The sequence below is a fragment of the Bombus pyrosoma genome, linkage group LG11, assembly GCF_014825855.1.
Source record: "Bombus pyrosoma isolate SC7728 linkage group LG11, ASM1482585v1, whole genome shotgun sequence".
NCBI lineage: Eukaryota > Metazoa > Arthropoda > Insecta > Hymenoptera > Apidae > Bombus > Bombus pyrosoma.
Window position 1 is genome coordinate 2,484,286 of NC_057780.1, and position 18,310 is coordinate 2,502,595.

General features: G+C 31.6%; 4 protein-coding genes across 12 annotated transcripts in view; 1 reads left to right on the forward strand and 3 right to left on the reverse strand.

The window, feature by feature from the left end:
• The first annotated feature begins 517 nt into the window (after positions 1-517).
• Positions 518-3,893, forward strand: LOC122572913 (chondroitin sulfate synthase 2). Its single transcript, XM_043738600.1, has 6 exons — positions 518-1,684; positions 1,785-2,092; positions 2,166-2,756; positions 2,830-3,105; positions 3,172-3,355; positions 3,425-3,893. The coding sequence occupies exons 1-6, from the start codon at positions 1,018-1,020 to the stop codon at positions 3,733-3,735; spliced, it is 2,337 nt and encodes a 778-aa protein (XP_043594535.1). The 5' UTR covers positions 518-1,017; the 3' UTR covers positions 3,736-3,893.
• LOC122572927 (ell-associated factor Eaf) lies at positions 3,893-7,611 on the reverse strand. 2 transcript variants are annotated; one of them, XM_043738655.1, is made up of 6 exons: positions 7,386-7,611; positions 6,907-7,279; positions 6,507-6,738; positions 6,001-6,234; positions 4,745-5,037; positions 3,893-4,647 (listed from the first exon to the last, which is right to left on the reverse strand). In XM_043738655.1, exons 2-6 carry the CDS (start codon positions 7,055-7,057, stop codon positions 4,553-4,555), a joined length of 1,005 nt encoding a protein of 334 aa, XP_043594590.1. In that variant the 5' UTR covers positions 7,058-7,279; positions 7,386-7,611; the 3' UTR covers positions 3,893-4,552. The 2 variants fall into 2 exon arrangements, with proteins under 2 accessions (XP_043594590.1, XP_043594591.1); XM_043738656.1 differs by having other exon boundaries at positions 7,367-7,611.
• Positions 7,612-8,019: 408 nt separating this feature from the next.
• On the reverse strand, positions 8,020-10,146 carry LOC122572930. Of its 3 annotated transcripts, XR_006318609.1 has the most exons (4): positions 9,710-10,146; positions 9,570-9,624; positions 8,310-8,551; positions 8,020-8,134 (listed from the first exon to the last, which is right to left on the reverse strand). XR_006318609.1 is itself a non-coding variant. In XM_043738661.1 (3 exons), the coding sequence occupies exons 1-3, from the start codon at positions 9,867-9,869 to the stop codon at positions 8,111-8,113; spliced, it is 426 nt and encodes a 141-aa protein (XP_043594596.1). In that variant the 5' UTR covers positions 9,870-10,146; the 3' UTR covers positions 8,020-8,110. The 3 variants fall into 3 exon arrangements, 2 of the variants coding, with proteins under 2 accessions (XP_043594596.1, XP_043594595.1); XM_043738661.1 differs by lacking the exon at positions 9,570-9,624; XM_043738660.1 differs by lacking the exon at positions 9,570-9,624 and having other exon boundaries at positions 8,020-8,551.
• Positions 9,942-18,310, reverse strand: part of LOC122572921 (ceramide glucosyltransferase) — a 30,592-nt gene continuing 22,223 nt past the window's right edge. For 5 of the 6 annotated variants that reach the window (XM_043738631.1, XM_043738632.1, XM_043738630.1 and 2 more), the window contains one exon: positions 14,026-14,175. In XM_043738631.1, coding sequence (XP_043594566.1) covers positions 14,160-14,175 — 16 coding nt within the window. In that variant the 3' untranslated portion in view covers positions 14,026-14,159. Of the gene's footprint in view, positions 10,073-10,156; positions 10,304-14,025; positions 14,176-18,310 lie in introns of those variants that run through there. The other variant, XM_043738627.1, reaches the window with a different exon arrangement.

Below are 18,310 nucleotides of genomic sequence, written 5' to 3' on the forward strand. Positions count from 1 at the left end.
TAGTACAATTTTATTACAATATTTTTCAATAATACATATCTATTGAATAAAAAAGAATGAGTATCTGAGTTCTGGCTGTGTACGGACTAGTGCTGCCCCCAGCGGCCAAATACTGAAGGTGTTCCACTCTAGCATATACAAAAACCTGCAAAGTTTACAATGTACCCAGTTCGTTTCCACACTAGCATATATAAGAATCTATTTAGTTCCACCATAAACGAGGTATACTGTAATAAACTTCTGTAGCGTGAAACCACAGCGGGTATATCACGTTTATGATGGAATTAAATAGGTCTTGTATATGTTATATGTATATGTATATATAGAGTGGAACACCTTCAGCATTTAGCCACTGGGGGGAGCACTAGCCCGAAAACACCGGACTATAATTGTATTGCTCTGCTATTATCTATCCATATTCTAGTGAAATTTTTTAACCATAGTTTGACCAGAGAAGAAATTTCCTCTATAGTTTAACATTCTTACAGAAGAAATTGATTGCAAAATTTGTTGAGAACCACTGTTATAAATGTGATAGAGAAGTAATTATATGTGTGGTATTTAATGTAATGGAGGATAAATGTTTCAAATTTCAAATTATTGTCATATCACATTATATGTCATTTACCATTAAGGAACAAACGAGTTAAAACCAGTGATATTTAAAAATTACTACATAAGTATTAGAATATTTTTAATGAATGATAAACCTGTACTCTTTCAATCTTATTTAATAAATATAATAGGTAAATAATTAAAAACACATACACACAGTGTTTTTGCAATAAATTAATGCTGTGGCTGATGAATAATATACTAACAGGAAATTATTAAACTTTGCATAACTGCAGACTGTGTTACAGGTTATTAAAGATAATGAATATATATTTTTATATTTAATACTCTAATGTCAAGGATGATTACTCATAAGATTGAATATAACATAAAATCTGTAATATAAAAGAAAATTATTTTTGTACAATAAATATTGATATATTCATTGCATGTATATAGTATATGACCAAACATTATCAAAAAATGAATCCTGTGCTAAAAATATTTTTAACCCATTGTTGGGCAAATATACATTTAATAATTGGGATTAGCATGGGTCTAAGTTTCAGTATGATGTTAATACCAGTTAATGTAGATAATTCTAATGGGAATACAGAGTATTCAATGCATTATTTAAATTACCAAGATGACTTGGATGAATATGAACCAAAAATAAATATTAACAGCAAACCTCAACAGGCACAAAAAGTTTCTAAAGCATTAGTACGTCCAAGATATTATTCTACAGAACTTGGAATCAGAGAGAAATTATTCATTGGAGTGATAACAAGTCAACAATACCTATATAGTAGAGACATAGCAATTAATAAAACTATTGCACACATTGTGGACAAAGTACGATATTTCATTTCTATACCTGAAGGAACAAAGCCTAATGTTACTCTTCCTGGTATAGTTGGATTTACAGATACCAGAAGCATTTTGAAACCATTCCATACTATGAAATATATAATTGACAATTATTTGGAAAATTATGATTACTATTTCTTAATCAAAGATGTAAGCTACATCAATGTTAAAAAATTAGTAAAATTCGTTACCAAGATTAGTGTAAGTCAAAATGTTCATGTGGGGGTTCTTGGAGACATTCCAACTTATTGTTCCTTGGGTAAACTTAGCATGTTTAAATATTGTTTGTTCATTTATTCACATGTTATAGTTTTTTTACTTTAATATTTCACTAATAATAAATTTTTTCTAATTTTCAGATTCAGGAATCCTTCTGAGCAATTCGATAATACAGGAATTAAAGAACAATTTGGATTGGTGTGTAAAAAATGCTTATTCTGATTCGGATGATGTCAATTTTGGGCGATGTATTGTTCATTCTACCTCGACACCTTGCTCTGATCACATACAAGGTCAGAAATTTCGGCATACCAAATTGGAACCAACATTTTTATTTGAGATGAATCTGAAGGAATTAATTAGAAACAAAGAATTTCTAAGTTCACTTGTAATATATCCAATATATGACCACCTTCTTGCCTACAAATTGAACACTTATTTTGCAGCAGTGAGTGTATTGAATGTATTAAAAATTAATTCAGTTGTAATTTACATTTTATACAAATTTTTAATGATTTTAGACAAAGTCCGTGGAAATTCAAGAAAAGATTTCCAATATTCGGAAATCGATTTTAAATATGGCAGTTTTAGGGCCTCCACAAGAACGCAATGTTTCATGGCCAATTGGTAATCAACCAGGAAATAAAGCTATTGGTCGTTTTGATATTTTACGATGGTCATATTTTAATCAAACTCACATATTTCTAAATACTGATTTTTCAACTGTACAAGAATTAAAAACCGATGCTAAATTTGACATAGATCGAACGATTAATATTACAGCTTCTAGTATAATCGCTGATTATCAATATACATTCAAATTTAATAAATTATTGAATGGATATAAAAGGTTTGATGCATCTCGAGGAATGAATTACATATTAGACTTGGAGTTTACCAATGTTAATACTGGTAAAATATTGAGGAAGAGGATTGAAGTGTGCAAACCGCTTGGAAAAGTTGAGATCTTGCCTGTTCCGTACGTAACAGAAAACACGAGAATAAATATAATACTAACCATAAATCCATCAAAGAAACAGGATGCGCTGAACTTTTTGGAGCACTATGCTATAGACTGTATGGAAAAAAAGTACAAAACCTTTCTTATGATGGTTAATATTTCTTTTGAGTTAATTTTTTAAAATCTCTTTTATGTATTTTTTAACCTTGTTTATTTATATGTAGGTCCTTTTATATAATTTTGACTCTGCATCTAAAGGAAGGGCAGATATATACTATGAGATTAAACAATATGCACTATCATTGGCTGATAAATATAAGAAACAACAGTCAAAAATTACCTGGCTTTCTGTACGCTTACCGAATATTGTAACGTCCATTGAAACAAATCAGTTGCTGAACATAGCTGTTACAGATTTATGTATAAGAAAATTTTCACCCGAAAGTTTAATACTTCTCGTCGAAACTGGAATACAACTTCGGCTGGATTATTTAAATAGGGTATGTGTATTATTAATAGTAACAAAAATCTCGTATATACAAATTAATTAAAAATTTAATATTTAGATCCGTATGAATACCATAAACCAATACCAAGTATTCAGTCCAATTCCTTTCATGGAATACCATCCTGATATAGCTCATATGAACGATATAAAACAAGTTGATACGGATATTAATCGCAATCATGGAAGATACGACGAATATAATTTCAATAATATTGCCTTTTATGTTAGAGACTATAACACCAGTATGTATATTTTTCTATTTATATATATATTTTTGTATTATTAATTTCATATATTACATTTTTTTGCAGTGAGAAAAACCACTGAGGCTAGCATTCCAATAATACACTCCGATCGAGATATTTCATCGATGCTAAATCTTTTACAGAATATTCCCGATACTTCTCTATACGATATGTTTGTTTCTTTCAGTAACCTACATATTTTACGCGCAATAGAACCAGCTCTCAAAGTAAGGTATAAAAATGTTGATTGCTTTGGTACAACTGATAATATCAGCAATTTCTGTACACGGTCGAAGAATCATCACTTAGGTCGACGTAGTCAACTTGCTAGATTAATACTCGACTATGAAACTTATAAGAATAGTTTACTAAGATAAATTGTAAGGGAAGTATTACCAAATAATACTACTATTTTGTTTGATGTAAAGGATATTAATATGTTTTACATGTTATGCATGTACATATATAATAAAATTCATATTATAATGAATACTTCATTAAATTTATACATTTAAATAAATAAGTTTGTAAATAATACAGGCGTTCAATTTATCTGTTTTTCGTAACGCATCACATAATTTTATATTTATAAAGAGGTTATAAGAGAAAATTAATAAGATGTGCTATGTATGACATTTAGATATTTACAACTATTTAAAAAAACACAAATAATCAAATTGAAAACTATAGAATCGAAAAAAATAGCCAGTTTCCTAAAAATTACATAAAATATTTTGGCAAGATTTCTACCTTTAAATTATATAAGAAAGTAAAGATCATATAATTACACTAAATATTAGTCAGTAGTAATTGTACAATCCCTAATACCTTATAAATAAACGTACATATGGTACCATTTGTATTCATTACATTCTTTTCATATATTTACTGCACAAGAAGCAAAAGGTTTTTGTTTCATATATACCATAACTTATTGTAATACATATTGAATATGTAGAGTATGCTGTCAGACTCGCTAGACACATACCTTGTGTGTGATATGGAATACAATTGAATTTTTCTATTTTTTTTTGAATCCTTCAATATATAACAGCAAATAAAGCGTTGTAAAAATAGAGAATTTTTTGGCAGAAAAGATCTTTAGAAAATCTTCCATTGTCCTTGGAAAATATTCAAGTAGAAACGCGTTTATCAATATAAATATATTATAATTTGAACATATATTACCCTTAATCACTCAGATTCTGATTCTGATAATTGTAAATCATCATTTAGGAGATTATTTGGCATAAGAAGTGGAGGAGATGGAGTTGTACTATTTAAATCTCCTAAAAAGAAATATGTACAATGTAAAATAGATCAAAAAAGGAAATTTGCTTATATTCAAAAGGAAAACTTGTAAAAATAGTCATATTGAAAGCATACCATTAAGTTCTGTCGAAGCTGGAACATCTTCAGTGTCTGAGTCACTATCTTCTGAACTATCTGAACTTGAACTACTCGAAGTACTATCACTCAGAGCACCTTCATCATTATCCACAATGACAGAAGGTTTCATATTGGGTTGAGTATTAGTTACGGATGATAACTTTGAAGGTGCAGTAGAATTCATAGTCGGGAATGTCCCAGATGTTGTTAAAGGACAGTCATCATTATCAGAACCAATCATTGGTAAGCTGGCTAAAGTAGATGGTGCCACTGAAGATTGCACTGGTGAACTAAAGTTCCGTGTTTTTAATAAGATTACAAAAAAATCTGAATATATTACTATGACATTACTACATAATCAAGCTTATTTTACATTCTTTAACACATTGATTGCCATGCGTGTTTTCAATGAAATCTCCTTCAGGCCACACGTGCCGCAGTATTCACACGTTCTCTGCTAGGTACTCTCATCGATATTTTAGTAATGCGAGTCGTTCAAGTAGTGGTCTCAAGAATGATCTCTTGCCTTATTTGTTCGCAACATTAAAACCACTAGCTGTTCTTCAATATAACGAAGGAAAGTGTGGTATAGATTATTCCGACCAAATGGTTTCTTATGCCACCACAATTAGAAAAGGAATCAAATGGTGCCGAAAACTTGGTATTCAATTCCTTCTGGGAATTTCTGTTGTAAACGCTTTGACAGTTTACAAAATTGCAACAAGGAAGGATATAAATATTAGAATATTTAGAGAATTATTAGCTGCAAAATTATTAGGGTTGTCTGAAAATACAAAAAATCCTTGTCTTCGACGGAGTCAGCATAATATCGCCGTTCGGAAAAATGACTCCGGAAGACGCATTAGACGCGCATGTAAACTATGTTATGCAAATAAAAGACGTCGAATGGACCGAACAAAGACGCGAAAGAATTTAAAGAAAACAACAACTTATTGTCCAAATTGTCCCAACCAACCTCAGCTATGTATAGAATGCTTTAAAGTTTTACATTCTAAATAATATTTTTAATAAACCATTTTCGTATTACTTTTATAGCAATTCAATAGTTTTATTATTTCCTCTGGAATATCTTTCCAAATACCTACGACGATCCTTCGCAAGTAGTCAAATAAGCGCCACCCGGATATAGGTGTCGTGGCAGTCAACGTGTTAAAAAGCATCACAAATTTCATTTTTTTCATCAAAGTTGCTATTTATATTTGTACTTGAAGATATCAAAAAACGTTTTATACCTATTAGTTGAGATAGAAGGTGGACTTTTGCTGTGATATGGTGATACTCTAAGAGGACTATATTGTTTTGGATGTAACTGAACACTAGGTTCCCTTTTTTTTCCACTTATAACTTTTGTTCTTCCAGTTGCCCTACCATGAGTAGGACTCTTTTTGTTTTCTACTGGAGTTATAGGTCTATTACTACTATTTCCCCCAGAAACTCCTAAATGTATCTGAGACTTTGGTTCTGTTCTAAAAGATGATATAAAATGTTATGATCTAATATATTAGTTTGTCCGAAAAATATTTTTCTTTTACAGACACATCTTTTACAACAATGTATCTTTATACAAACATGAAACCTAATCTGTTGAATATTGTGCTCTTTATTTTGATAAAACAAAATGGATCATATGTAATTCGATAAAATAATATAAAACGGAAAATGTTGTGCTGCCATTATTTCCTTATAAAACGAAAGAAACTTTTCAGACGACCTAATATCTTATAAAAAAGTTACATACCGAGTTTTTTTCACTTGAATATTTGCTGTTAATTTTTCTAGTGTAATTTCACCTGTAACATTATCTATTATCAAAACACATTCTTTGTGATAAGGTTTCTGAGAGCCCTTGAAAACTGTGTGTGGAATTCCAGCACCATCTAAATGTGGAACAGTAACTGTCATCATGTTGTTTGTTCCAACATCGACTCTTGCCACCTTGGAAACATCAACACTTGCTGGTTTAAAATCATCTGAATAAAAAAACGCGTTAATGTTTCTATTATTAGCTACACATCAATTATATTTTCAATATTATTAACCATTGATATTTCTTGCAGTATGTAAAAACGCGAAAGAAAATTATAGTCAAAATATTTATGGATATGTAGATTATAAATGAAAAAAATGTGCTGACTAACATTTCAAAGTGTGAAAGGCCGTTGATCTGTTACTGGTAAAAGTTGATCCCAATTTGAGTTCTCGAATCTCAGGACCCAGACCAAGCCGCTCTGCCATGTCACGCCCGATACCTTGGAAGTTTGTTTCCGGAACAGATGTGACTGATTTCATTGGGTACGATTTTATTAATCCCCCTTTCGATAATATGAATAAAACAAGTGCTAAAGACACTCGGAATTTACGGCCGACTGAGATTGACTATTTCACGTTTTATTCGTTATCCTGCCAAAATATGGCAGAGACGCGCATTTGCATTTCAGTTCGGTAACAGCTGCGTAAACTCTTGCTTCGTTTTATCCTGTTATGATTAATTTACTTGCACGTCCATTCCTTCTGTTATTTATAAGCAAAATAATTATCATTACAAATCCGAACAATTCATATGGTAAAGAAAAATCAAGCGAAAATATCACAACTCACTGCAACACGATTCACTGACCTAGTTCGTCTGAGTATCTGCGTTCATCGATATCCACATTTACTGCATTAATTTATTTAATAATTACTAAAACACGCGTTACACCGTTGATTTCGAATTCCCGAATTCGAAGACTTGAATTCTCAACAGCAGCATTGTAGAAAAGATTTACAGAATCAACCGAAAATGAACTTTCCACTGTATTATAGGAATTTAAGTATTATCATAGAATCTATATCAAATATAGATAGGCTACAAACTAAAGTGTCTGACGGATGTGACGTATGAAAGGAGAAGCATTGTGTATATCAACATTTTATTAACATTTTTTGAGAATGTCTAAAATTTAAAGAATTTTAAGCAAACCATATATCTTTTAAAATATTTTATTCAGGAATAAAATTTGTTATTAATATTACAAATTTACATATACTTTATTAATATTAGTAACTTTACAAAATTCCTATACCACAATCGTAAACTTCTACTATAGGCAAGGGATGTGAAGCATTTTCGGGGAGCATTGATTTTAGCATAAATCCGCAAGATTGTATGAAATTTAAAATTCAAATATCAATTTAATTTTTGTTTTTATTGTGGATGGTAATTCTAGGGGATTTACCGCATCGCACAATATTTATGAATCCAAAAGGGGTAGATATAAATGTTTATTTATTTTCAGACAAATATATATAATACAAAAAGTAATATTATACATTCAATAAAATGTATTATTTATACTTCATTTAAAGTGAAAACCATGAAAATTTCTACAAAACAGAGAGAATATTGGGTCAAATCAGTACTTGGAATATCATAATAATAACAAAATTCATCAATAAAAAATCTTTCGAATATATAGGAGATAACTAAACTGATAACATTGTAATTACTATTTCTCAATCCGACCAACATAATCATTAGCAATTGGAGAGTAATAGTTACATTCATGAACAACTGATGCCTTCGTATTTGGTTTTCTTTTCGCCTTGGTTGTAGATGAAAAAATATTGGCAAAATGCTCAAAGAAAATATTGTGAGCCAAATGCTTTCAGTAATTCTATATCCTTGTAAGATACCAGCAGTGAATAATGCCATTGATATAACATCAACGATCATAGAGTACCAATTGTAGAAGATCCTTAAATACCTTGCTACACTGGTTGCTGATGTAAGAAATGGAGCTCCTGAAAACAATATTGCTAAAGATAATATGCTCTATACCACAGATACATATTATGACGGTTACTATTCACTATGTGTCATAGCGTGAACTAGTTGTTTTTAAACATCTAATTTATAAATGTTTTTCTAGATCTAATGTTCTTAGAACTATTATGAAAAAGTCAAATTTTCTGACACTGTTTATCTACATTCATATCAGTTTCCAGAAGTTTAGAGGAAAAGACAAAAAAGATGTGAAAAGTAACAATTTTTAATTTTTGAATATGATATATAAATGAATAATCAATAATTTTGTTACAGATATAAAAGTAAATGCACAGTTGGAACTTGTGAGAAATAATGTAATTACTGGATACTTTTAGCTCTTAACAAAAATAAAAATTTCATTATCTATTTCATTTTCTACTTAATGAAATTTCTATGAAGCAATTAATATTTAGATAATATTGTATATTTCAAAGCAAAACTAATTGATAATCACTATTTGAATTAGAGAATAGAAGTTTGTTATAAATGAGAAAAAGTTTAAATTTCATCCATATTATTTATACTTCTTTAAATCGTTACAAAAATGTATATAATGTCAGGATCAAAGCTATAGTACATAATTGAATTTCATTATTATGTAAGTAATAAATATAGAAAAACAGAAAAACGCTATTTATAATACTGTAAGAAGCAAAATTAAGAAATTATAAGCATGCAAAACATAAATGAAGTTATTATCTATCTACCATATTAATTCTCATAATGTTCAACTATATACATACTTACGCAAACTATGTGGTAACTAAAAGAATATATAATAGGATACTATGTATCTATTATAAGATGACATTTTTTGGGATCACTCTTTATGTTTTACATTTCGCTTAAAAACAAGTGCATCGAATTATGTTATTATTTCCCACCTGTTCCAACAAAGTTGAAATTTTGATAAAATGATAAACTGAGAGTAGTTTCTTCTTTTAGAGCTTTACACTTAAAAATTAAGTACAATACCCTTATGTAGTTTCATACCAACTAATCCTCTGCATGACCCCCACTAACATATAAGACGTACTTTTAGGGGGCCCTGTACAGATAACACTGCTTTAAAAATATACTAGGCAAATATCAAGATGTAAAATATAGGCAATTATCAGAAGATACATTCTTACCAAACCTGAGTAATCCCAGTATGGAGTGTGAAAGTAGAATTTGAAAGGCATGAAATGACCAGGTGCTTGTTTTATCATACTTATTACTGAAAGATCTCATGCAAGCAACTGTCACGAAGAATTTCGCTAAATGTGCTAGGATGCTGCTTGGACAGATCATGGCTACCTTTTATCCACAGACACTGTACTTTTTGGCTTAATTAATTTAAGATCGCGTAATACGTTAAAGTTGACGAAAACTTCCATGCGATCACAATTAAAATACGTCGTTACGAACAAGTATCTTTGTGTTTTATTGACAAGGTAAACACCAATTCTTTTACAATTTGTTTGATATTTGAGTGAGGTTATGTATTCTTGGATCTGTAATGATCAAACTTTATCTATTAACGACTGATCTACATTCTACATTATGCGAGTTACATTTATGTTTCTGAATTTGCTTAACTTTATTAATACACAATCCTCGGCATAGATAGCAGCACGAACATCGTATTCTCTTTAGATAGCTCAATATACATGTGCACATATATGTAAGTATCTTGTTTGTGTCTCCAAATGGTTTTGCCACATATTTTAATTACTACGATACATCTGAAATTTAATAGATTCAGTACATTTAATTTAATAATTTAATTAGAAATTTGGATTGATTAGAAATTCGTCTTTCCAAATATTCTATTCAATTTTCGATATAAAATCTATGCAAAAATATGATTGAAAATTGATGACTCTATCCTTGAGGGTTGATAAAGAAAAGTATCATACTCGCAACTCATGAAAGTAAGTATTAGTATAATGACATTTAAGCTTATATATATATATATATATGTATGTATGTATATGTATATTTTAACAATTTACAAATGACATATAAGAACATTATGTACATTTTACATATAACGTGAATAAAAAATGAGAATCATAAATATGATTAGAGGAATATCAGTGTAAATAGCTATAATTATACTTGCGTATGAAAGGAAGTATCAAGGATTGAATTGGCAAGTAAGTTGGCGTTGGATCAAGAAGTTTTTTAAGCAAACGCAAGGAAAGAGGTTTTTGCGCAAAAAAAGAAAGAGGAAGGATATGCTAGAGGTCAACGTCTTTCCTTCGTTCAGAACGACAATATGACTAATAAGAATGAGTACATCACTGATACGTGTTGTCACTACTAAAAATTTTGCAGCAGTACTGCAGTATTTTTACCCTTGACAACTTGTCGTGTAATCGCGCTAAACGTTCGTGCGCGGACGACGTGAAATCATTACACTACTCTAAACCTTATGCGAACTTCATACTATTGAAAATTTTAATTTTATTGTTTATACCAATGATTTACAAATAAGGTTTTTTTAATGACTCGCAAAGATGTAATTCATTTAATCCACATTTTTTTATTTTTTAACACTCCAAATGAGAAACATTGAATCCAAATATGCAACATATTTTTGTGTATGTGTGAACAAAATCATTCAAATATATTTCCTTAATTTATTAAATTTCTTATTTTTTCATTTCTTATAAATCTCGTATATATCTCGTAAAAGTACACGATAATGATTAGAAATGATATTTATAAATTATAACTGTTAATATTTGACTTTAAACGGTACATACTTCATTTATGAATCCCTAGCTATTATTAAGTAAGTGCTGCCATCTATCAAGTGAAGATTCGATGGTATTTGTCAGATCAAAATCGCCCTTATGACAAATACTAATTGACAAAATTGCTAATCGCGTTTTACACTTATATCAAAATGATTGTACACACAAATTCTAATATCTTAAATGTATATTATTCCCATAAAAGCTATCTATTCACATATGTGATACTTTTGTTTAATTAAATAATCACATTTTTCAGCAATCGATCTTATGGAATACACAAATTTCTAAAATTTACGAAAAATAAATACATAGTAACAGTAATAATTCTTATTTAATATATGACATTTAGTATTAAACGAAGATTTATTTTAGCTGTATGTGTTTCAATGTATGTGTTTAGTTTGGAATTAAAGAATGATCGATGTGATAGTAAAAATCTCATTTACAAATAGCTATATTTATCTTTTGAATTACAAAAAAGTAGCAATATTATTTAAGAAGTACTACTTTTTAGTGCAGCGCATTAATAGGAGGATCAGTCCTAATAACCGTCATGACAATCCTAGCACAATTTTCCAATGTGATTTTATTATCACTCCTTGGCAAACAACGTCACGAACTGTATGATGATGTATTTTGTCAAACGTTCTTACACGATAACGAAACCTTTACACCAACAGGACGGTTACACCTTGAAACAACGAATTCTCCTATTTCTCGTATTCTCCTATGTTTACAGGATATTTTCTTATAATTAGATAACCATTCTCCCTTCCCCTGCACGCCTATGCAGGTAACTACTAAAAATAGAATTTTGCGATATTTTTACATTGGACGCTAGAAATGCTATTTTAAAATGTAACCGCATAACTCTTTGTGAACTGAACTATAATTTAATTTATAAACCGATATTGAGAAAAATTGTCGCGATTTATTACGATTTTCGACAAGGGAAAGATGGAAAAGATTCTCTTCTACAAACATTGTATAAGAAAATAAACTCTTTTAACGACTTTCGTTTTTCTTATGTAATGACTTTCCGATTACCTTAATTTCCTGATATTTTCTGACTTTAATTTTCTCCTTATTTGCAGTGCTATTGCAAGATATTAATTACATTCTATGTATTCAGAGTCTTATTTCCTCGTTTTGTCAGAGATTAGTCATTACCTAACGATCAAAATTACAACGCTGTTGCAACGAGGTTACGCGACGGAAGGAACGGGGAAATTACCGCTCTCGTTTTCCGTTTGCCAATGTCAACGACGCGTATCTATGTATTTGGGTTTTCTCCTTTTGCGTATACTTTATTGTTCATCACGATGCATTACTTAATACACCATAATTATATTATACAAAATCAAAAAAAAGAGAGAAACTGCTCTTCGTAATATAATCCATTATTTCAATTTTATTACTAAAAAAAATTCTAACGAATATTGATAAATTCCTCAAGAAAAGTTTCCTTATGAAATATTTATGCAACACAGTGGCATCGAAATTCTCCGAATAACTTTACATCCTAACCTTTTATATGCTTACGATCGTTACCAGTGAATTGCGAATATTAAAATTGTTAAATGTTCGGTAATTTGCATATTCGGTTATTATATTATATATATACGTATATCCGTAGGTATGTATAGCAGTACACGAGAATATTCGAACGCTCCTAGAAAATTTTTATGCATATATTATATGAAATATTTTGAAATCCCATTAGCACTGTAACGAGACAGAGGTATTGTTAAAGAAACGGATCTGAAAACATATACGTGTATGTATTTAGAAGTTACAAGACATTTATTGGAAGCATACCCCTCACAAAAATTACCAAAGTACTTGTACAGCCTATTATTGAATATATTAATAAGTCGCAGTATATACTGAGATCATTTTTAGCACTAATTGTATGCTCAAGACTAGATATTATTTGTAGCGTATACTAATGTTTTACTAAGAGCATATTTGCAATAAAGGTCTTGTAACTTTTATATACGTTTTCAGATTGATTTCAAATTTTATTAGTATAATTACGATAGTCGTGTCTCGTTACAGTGCCAACGAAATTTTAAAAAATTTTGTATATTGCACGTAATATACTCATAGAAAAAATCTCTGATAAGCACCCGAATAGTTTTGCGAGTAGCTACATGTTTGACGTATGCAAGTTACTTACGTAGGATCGAAATCAAAGATATACAAGAAGCTAGTTGTTAATAAAATTTGCAATTTAGGCGGTAATTTAGAACTTTGACCACAGACGAAGAGGTAGAATTGCAGGATACAAAGTTCTGGAACATTTTAAAGCGTTTAAATTCATCGAGCTTAAGAAAGTTTGGCAAAAAAGTTTATTATCATATTTTAAAATGACCTACATACACTAAAACATGTTGTACACATCGATTTCTAGATTTCACGAAATTGCGTTAGAATTTAGCCTTGCTCATCAGCTAGGATGGTATATCGATTTATGTATCGATGTACGCCACTTCTAAATCGATACGTCGATGCGAGTTTACACTAACCTACATCATGAAACCTAGCAGTCGATGCGTGCAGTGCAATACCTATGTTTCAGCGTATGCTAGGTCGCTTTACCGCGATTATCAAATTAGCAGGAAAGGTCTGTTTTAGATTTCGTATCTTTTCAATTTCAAAATACAGATACAGGCGATTTTAGCAAAATTAATGTTGACTTCTAACGAGATATAATTTATTATATCTATTATACAATATAACAGGTTGGTAGTTTTAGTGTTAAAGAACTTTATATTTTTCAACTTCGCGTCCCAAGTGCATCGTCGTACTTTCGTCATAATACAAGATAGGAACGTCACGTGATAGACCTCCTGGAATTTAAAGATAATTTCATGTTAGAAAATGAATTGTTCCGGTATCATTCTTACCCCTTACGTATTCATATAATATGATGACGACAGTGAGATTGCACGATTGATTGATTTCTAGATATCACAAATACGAATGATGTCACATTTTATCTTACGAAGCTTAGCGATCTAGATGTCGACCACTTGCGTTAGCCAAGATAACAGAACTAATTTTTATTTCGCAAAAATAGATAATATACGCGTAAAGTAGAGATATGGAAATTATCAGTTTCTTCCAGAGGCGAACTGATTATCGGGAAATTTGGAAAAATTTCCGATAAGGATAGTGGTAAGAGTAAACCGGTTACCAGTTACTTTTAAGGTATTTGTAGCGCGAGAATAGCCTTCAAGAATAAAACACGCTGAAACCCGAAAGCTATATTTTTCGCGTATGTCTGAGATTCTCTTTCTAGAAAGAAATTTCTATACGCGTACTGTTTATGATTTTGGGCGACCCTCAGTTTATGGCTCGGACGCACATCTGCCTTTTCTGGCAAAGTTCGAATTTCCTATCTCCCAAGTTGTAAATTTTACGATGCGGACCTCGTCAAGAAGCTAATTAACACCCTAAATGCATGATGAGTCCGCTCTAAAGTAAACATCTGGTATCAATAAAAAACACCAGAGGATATGCGCACACGAGGGTAAGAAGGAAAATCCCAGGACGCGGAGTTAGTACATAAGGACCAGGCGAGGCTTCTTCAGGGAGTGTAAAACAAGTCTTCAAACAGTTCACCACACAGTCACGCTCTTCGTGTTATACCAAACAATGGAAATAGATACACTAAACATCGCATTACTCTGCATCTTTAATCTACCTCCAACTTGAGCGTTAATAGCGTTCACGGTTCGCGATATCAACCGATCAGTTGCAAGCTGACTAATCGCTAATTAGTTGAGAATTCGCATTACGTACACTAACAAACAATTTAGAAATGGACAGAACGTTAACTTTATGTTATAACGTATACCGCAAATAGAACTCTGAAATTACCGATATTTAACTTTTTAACTACTTTGTGAGAATGGCTTTTCCACGATTAATGAAAAAATCAATTTCGCAGCGACTTACTATAGCAGCTATATGTTAAAACTTTCAACTTTGAAGATGAATATCTCCATCTAAATATTATATAATATTATCAATAATATATTATCAATATTTCAAAGAAATTACAAGAGAGTTAGCCTATGGTATAAAATCTTAAACAACCGACAATTGTTTCATCAACAGTCACTTCGCCGATATCATCTTTTGCTGGCAATTATTATACCTACCGCGGTATGTTATCGCGCCGAAGCTGTTAAAAAGATTTTTGGACATGTTACGAAACACAATATTTTTCCATCAACTCGCCAACTAATTTTTTCTATATAAAGACTGACCTCGTTTAGTTTCCAAAATATTCACGGGAAACTGCCGCTACTGCATTATTGAATTCTGCCTATAGTTGTGCGTCTGTGGCAGCATATACGTTAGCAAGCGTGTGCAGCGTACACGATAGTAAGTAATCGGTCATTCTACAATCCTTCTATAGTTTCGCTGTTATTGTTAATTATGCATCTTTATCTGCATATTCGTTTGCATAAAAAAATAAAATGGAATGATAAAAGTTGCTTTAGCTAACTGTTGCTTTATTAATCAATATAAATTAAAGAAAGATAGACATTTACAAAAAAGCAGTTACCCCCAAATTCGATAATTTTTTAATAAATACGTTCTCAAAATCACCATCCTGAGTTGTGTTCTAAAGGTCTTAATAGGGCGTCTGTATAGTAAATTAAATGCGTGGACGGGTGGAGAACAGCTCTGCGTCACTACTTACATCCCCACCCCTTCTTTTCGGTGAGCGCCTCCCACCCACGCTCCTTTTCCTCTTTATTTTTTTTATGCACGGAACTGAATATGTAGATAAAGATGCATAATCAACGATAACATATCACGGTTTCTACCGTTTTTGTCAGTAAAAGACGATGTTGATGAAGCGGCTATTGTCGAAATGATTGTCGGTGGTAATACTTCCAAACATCGGCTTATCAACGCCGGAAAAGTATTCATTTTTGCTCGAATGAAGCTCTATCGCGTATTGAAGAGACGCGACTGCGGAACTCTGGCTTGTTAGCAATTTAGTCGATGCTGGTGCCGCACGATTCAGGTTTAATTAAGGAAGTAAAAAAGAAAGAAACACGAGGAGGAAAAGTTATAATGTTGAAAGTGGGTCGGATCTTGAAGCTTTGTTGACCTAGACACGCAGCATTGTCCTATGCCTGATATTTAAAAAAGCCTAGATGTACTGTTATCGGTTATTGATATACTATTTGACGGACCAGTTGTTTTTCCGCTTGTTGCATACAGTCATTTTAAGTTTTCTTTTTGCCTGTTATCAATAATACTTCGTTACAACCATTAACGCGAAATATATTCTTCTTCCTTCTATCTTTGATGTCTAGTTTTTGAGCTGTTTAATTTTAATATCATATATTTTGTATTTTCGTTGCAAAAGTATATTTCTACAGATTGGATCACGAAAATAGAATATTTTTATCCGATGATATCCAGGGGTGAACAACATCGCGTCAGATAAAAGACGGTCTTCGAAAGTTTTAAATTGTAAAACAGCTTCCGTAAAGTTCTCTTTGGTCGCGCAAGAGAATTACTTCGTCTCTAATGAAACAATTAAGGAGAAATTTAATGAATTCTGCTTTCGGATTTTAAATACTACGTGAAATCGTTGACTTTATTGGCTAATGTCTGGTTCAATGCGCTCGTTATAGAGAAAATCCAAGGGGAGACAAGGTGAAAACTTCTCTCGAGTTTCTCATTGTCAGATGTCTCCCATCCATTCCATTCAGAGATATACCTGTGTTGTGTTCTCTCTTCCACTTGTGATTTCGCTGAATGTGATTTCATCGATCTCCATGATATTTCCTGTTTGTACTTATAAATAAACGTATAAATTATGTTTATATTTCCAATTGTTCGAGCACTTCTATTACTTGAATACCTTGATACTCGAGAATTCAAGAAATCAAAAATTCGAGTGTTCGCGTACTTGAAATTTGAAAGCCGACACTCGAGCGTTTGACTTACTCGGGTATCTTGGCACTCGAGAACTCGAATATTCCGGTCCTTTAAAATACCAGAAAGCGAAGCACTCAGAAGCTCGATTTCGTTGTCTGTGTCAAATACGAGATTCCGTATAATCTTTGAGTAATTCGTTCGAGAATTACAAGCGGTTCCTTTAAATAACAGCTTCTGGCCTTGGATAGATCTAGCGCATCGTAAATTTTGCGCGAATCGCATAAATAATTTGTCGAAATAAATGAATGTAGCTTGTACGGTATACTTAAATATCTACTAACGACCTTGTACATAGAGAAAGAAAAAGAAACAATCAGGAATGCGTTGCTATCCGCTGCTATGTGTATAAATAAAAACATTTAATCCGCCGAGTAGAAACTGGCCTTTGCAAAATTGTTGGCACGGTAGGCTGTTCCGATTATGTCACAAATTAGAAAATTAGCAAATTTCTTTCGAAAATCAAGCAAAATAGTATTATCAAATTTAATCTTGTTTAGATTAACTTAAGCGTATAAGAACCTTCGACAGTAAAAAATTGTTTGCTTTGATACCGAAATACGAAACCTGCACCACGATACCTGGATTAACGTATCGCGTGATGTAGATACAAGATCGATATCCAAGTAGCGATAGCCATGTAATGCATTTTCTCACGGGGTACGCCGATCAATGTATCCCGTCCGAATCAGTCCTTCCCATCGTGTTATTTTGTTCCGCGTATCCACGACAATTGCTGCGAAAACAAATAAAATAGAGAAACGGTGTATGATCGACGTCGAAAATTTCCGTCGGACTATTATCTCTTTTAAGATTACCCGAATTGGAATTGTATAAATTGTTCGGACCGCAAAAAAAAAAAAGAAATGATTCATAAGTCGCGTATCGACCCCCGATCGGTAACAATTCATCGTCTACGATAATGCAGGAAAACGAGAAACGATATCGTCGCCAGATACGAGTCGTGGATTTCAAGTAATAATCCGCCCCTTTTATCCGATGTTTTTCACATCGAGT

Bases quoted from the DNA above. Each gene is read 5' to 3' on its own strand.
- LOC122572913 (XM_043738600.1), top strand. From the start codon at position 1,018: ATGACCAAACATTATCAAAAAATGAATCCTGTGCTAAAAATATTTTTA. The intron at 2,093-2,165 runs GTGAGTGTATTG...TAATGATTTTAG, and splicing joins TGAACACTTATTTTGCAGCA to ACAAAGTCCGTGGAAATTCA. The intron at 2,757-2,829 runs GTTAATATTTCT...ATTTATATGTAG, and splicing joins ACAAAACCTTTCTTATGATG to GTCCTTTTATATAATTTTGA.
- LOC122572927 (XM_043738655.1), bottom strand. From the start codon at position 7,057: ATGAAATCAGTCACATCTGTTCCGGAAACAAACTTCCAAGGTATCGGG. The intron at 5,038-6,000 runs GTATAAAACGTT...ACGGAACTTTAG, and splicing joins CCTTCTATCTCAACTAATAG to TTCACCAGTGCAATCTTCAG. The intron at 4,648-4,744 runs GTATGCTTTCAA...ATTTCTTTTTAG, and splicing joins AGCTTCGACAGAACTTAATG to GAGATTTAAATAGTACAACT.
- LOC122572930 (XM_043738660.1), bottom strand. From the start codon at position 9,869: ATGATCTGTCCAAGCAGCATCCTAGCACATTTAGCGAAATTCTTCGTG. The intron at 8,552-9,709 runs GTAAGAATGTAT...TATTGTTTTCAG, and splicing joins ACTGGGATTACTCAGGTTTG to GAGCTCCATTTCTTACATCA.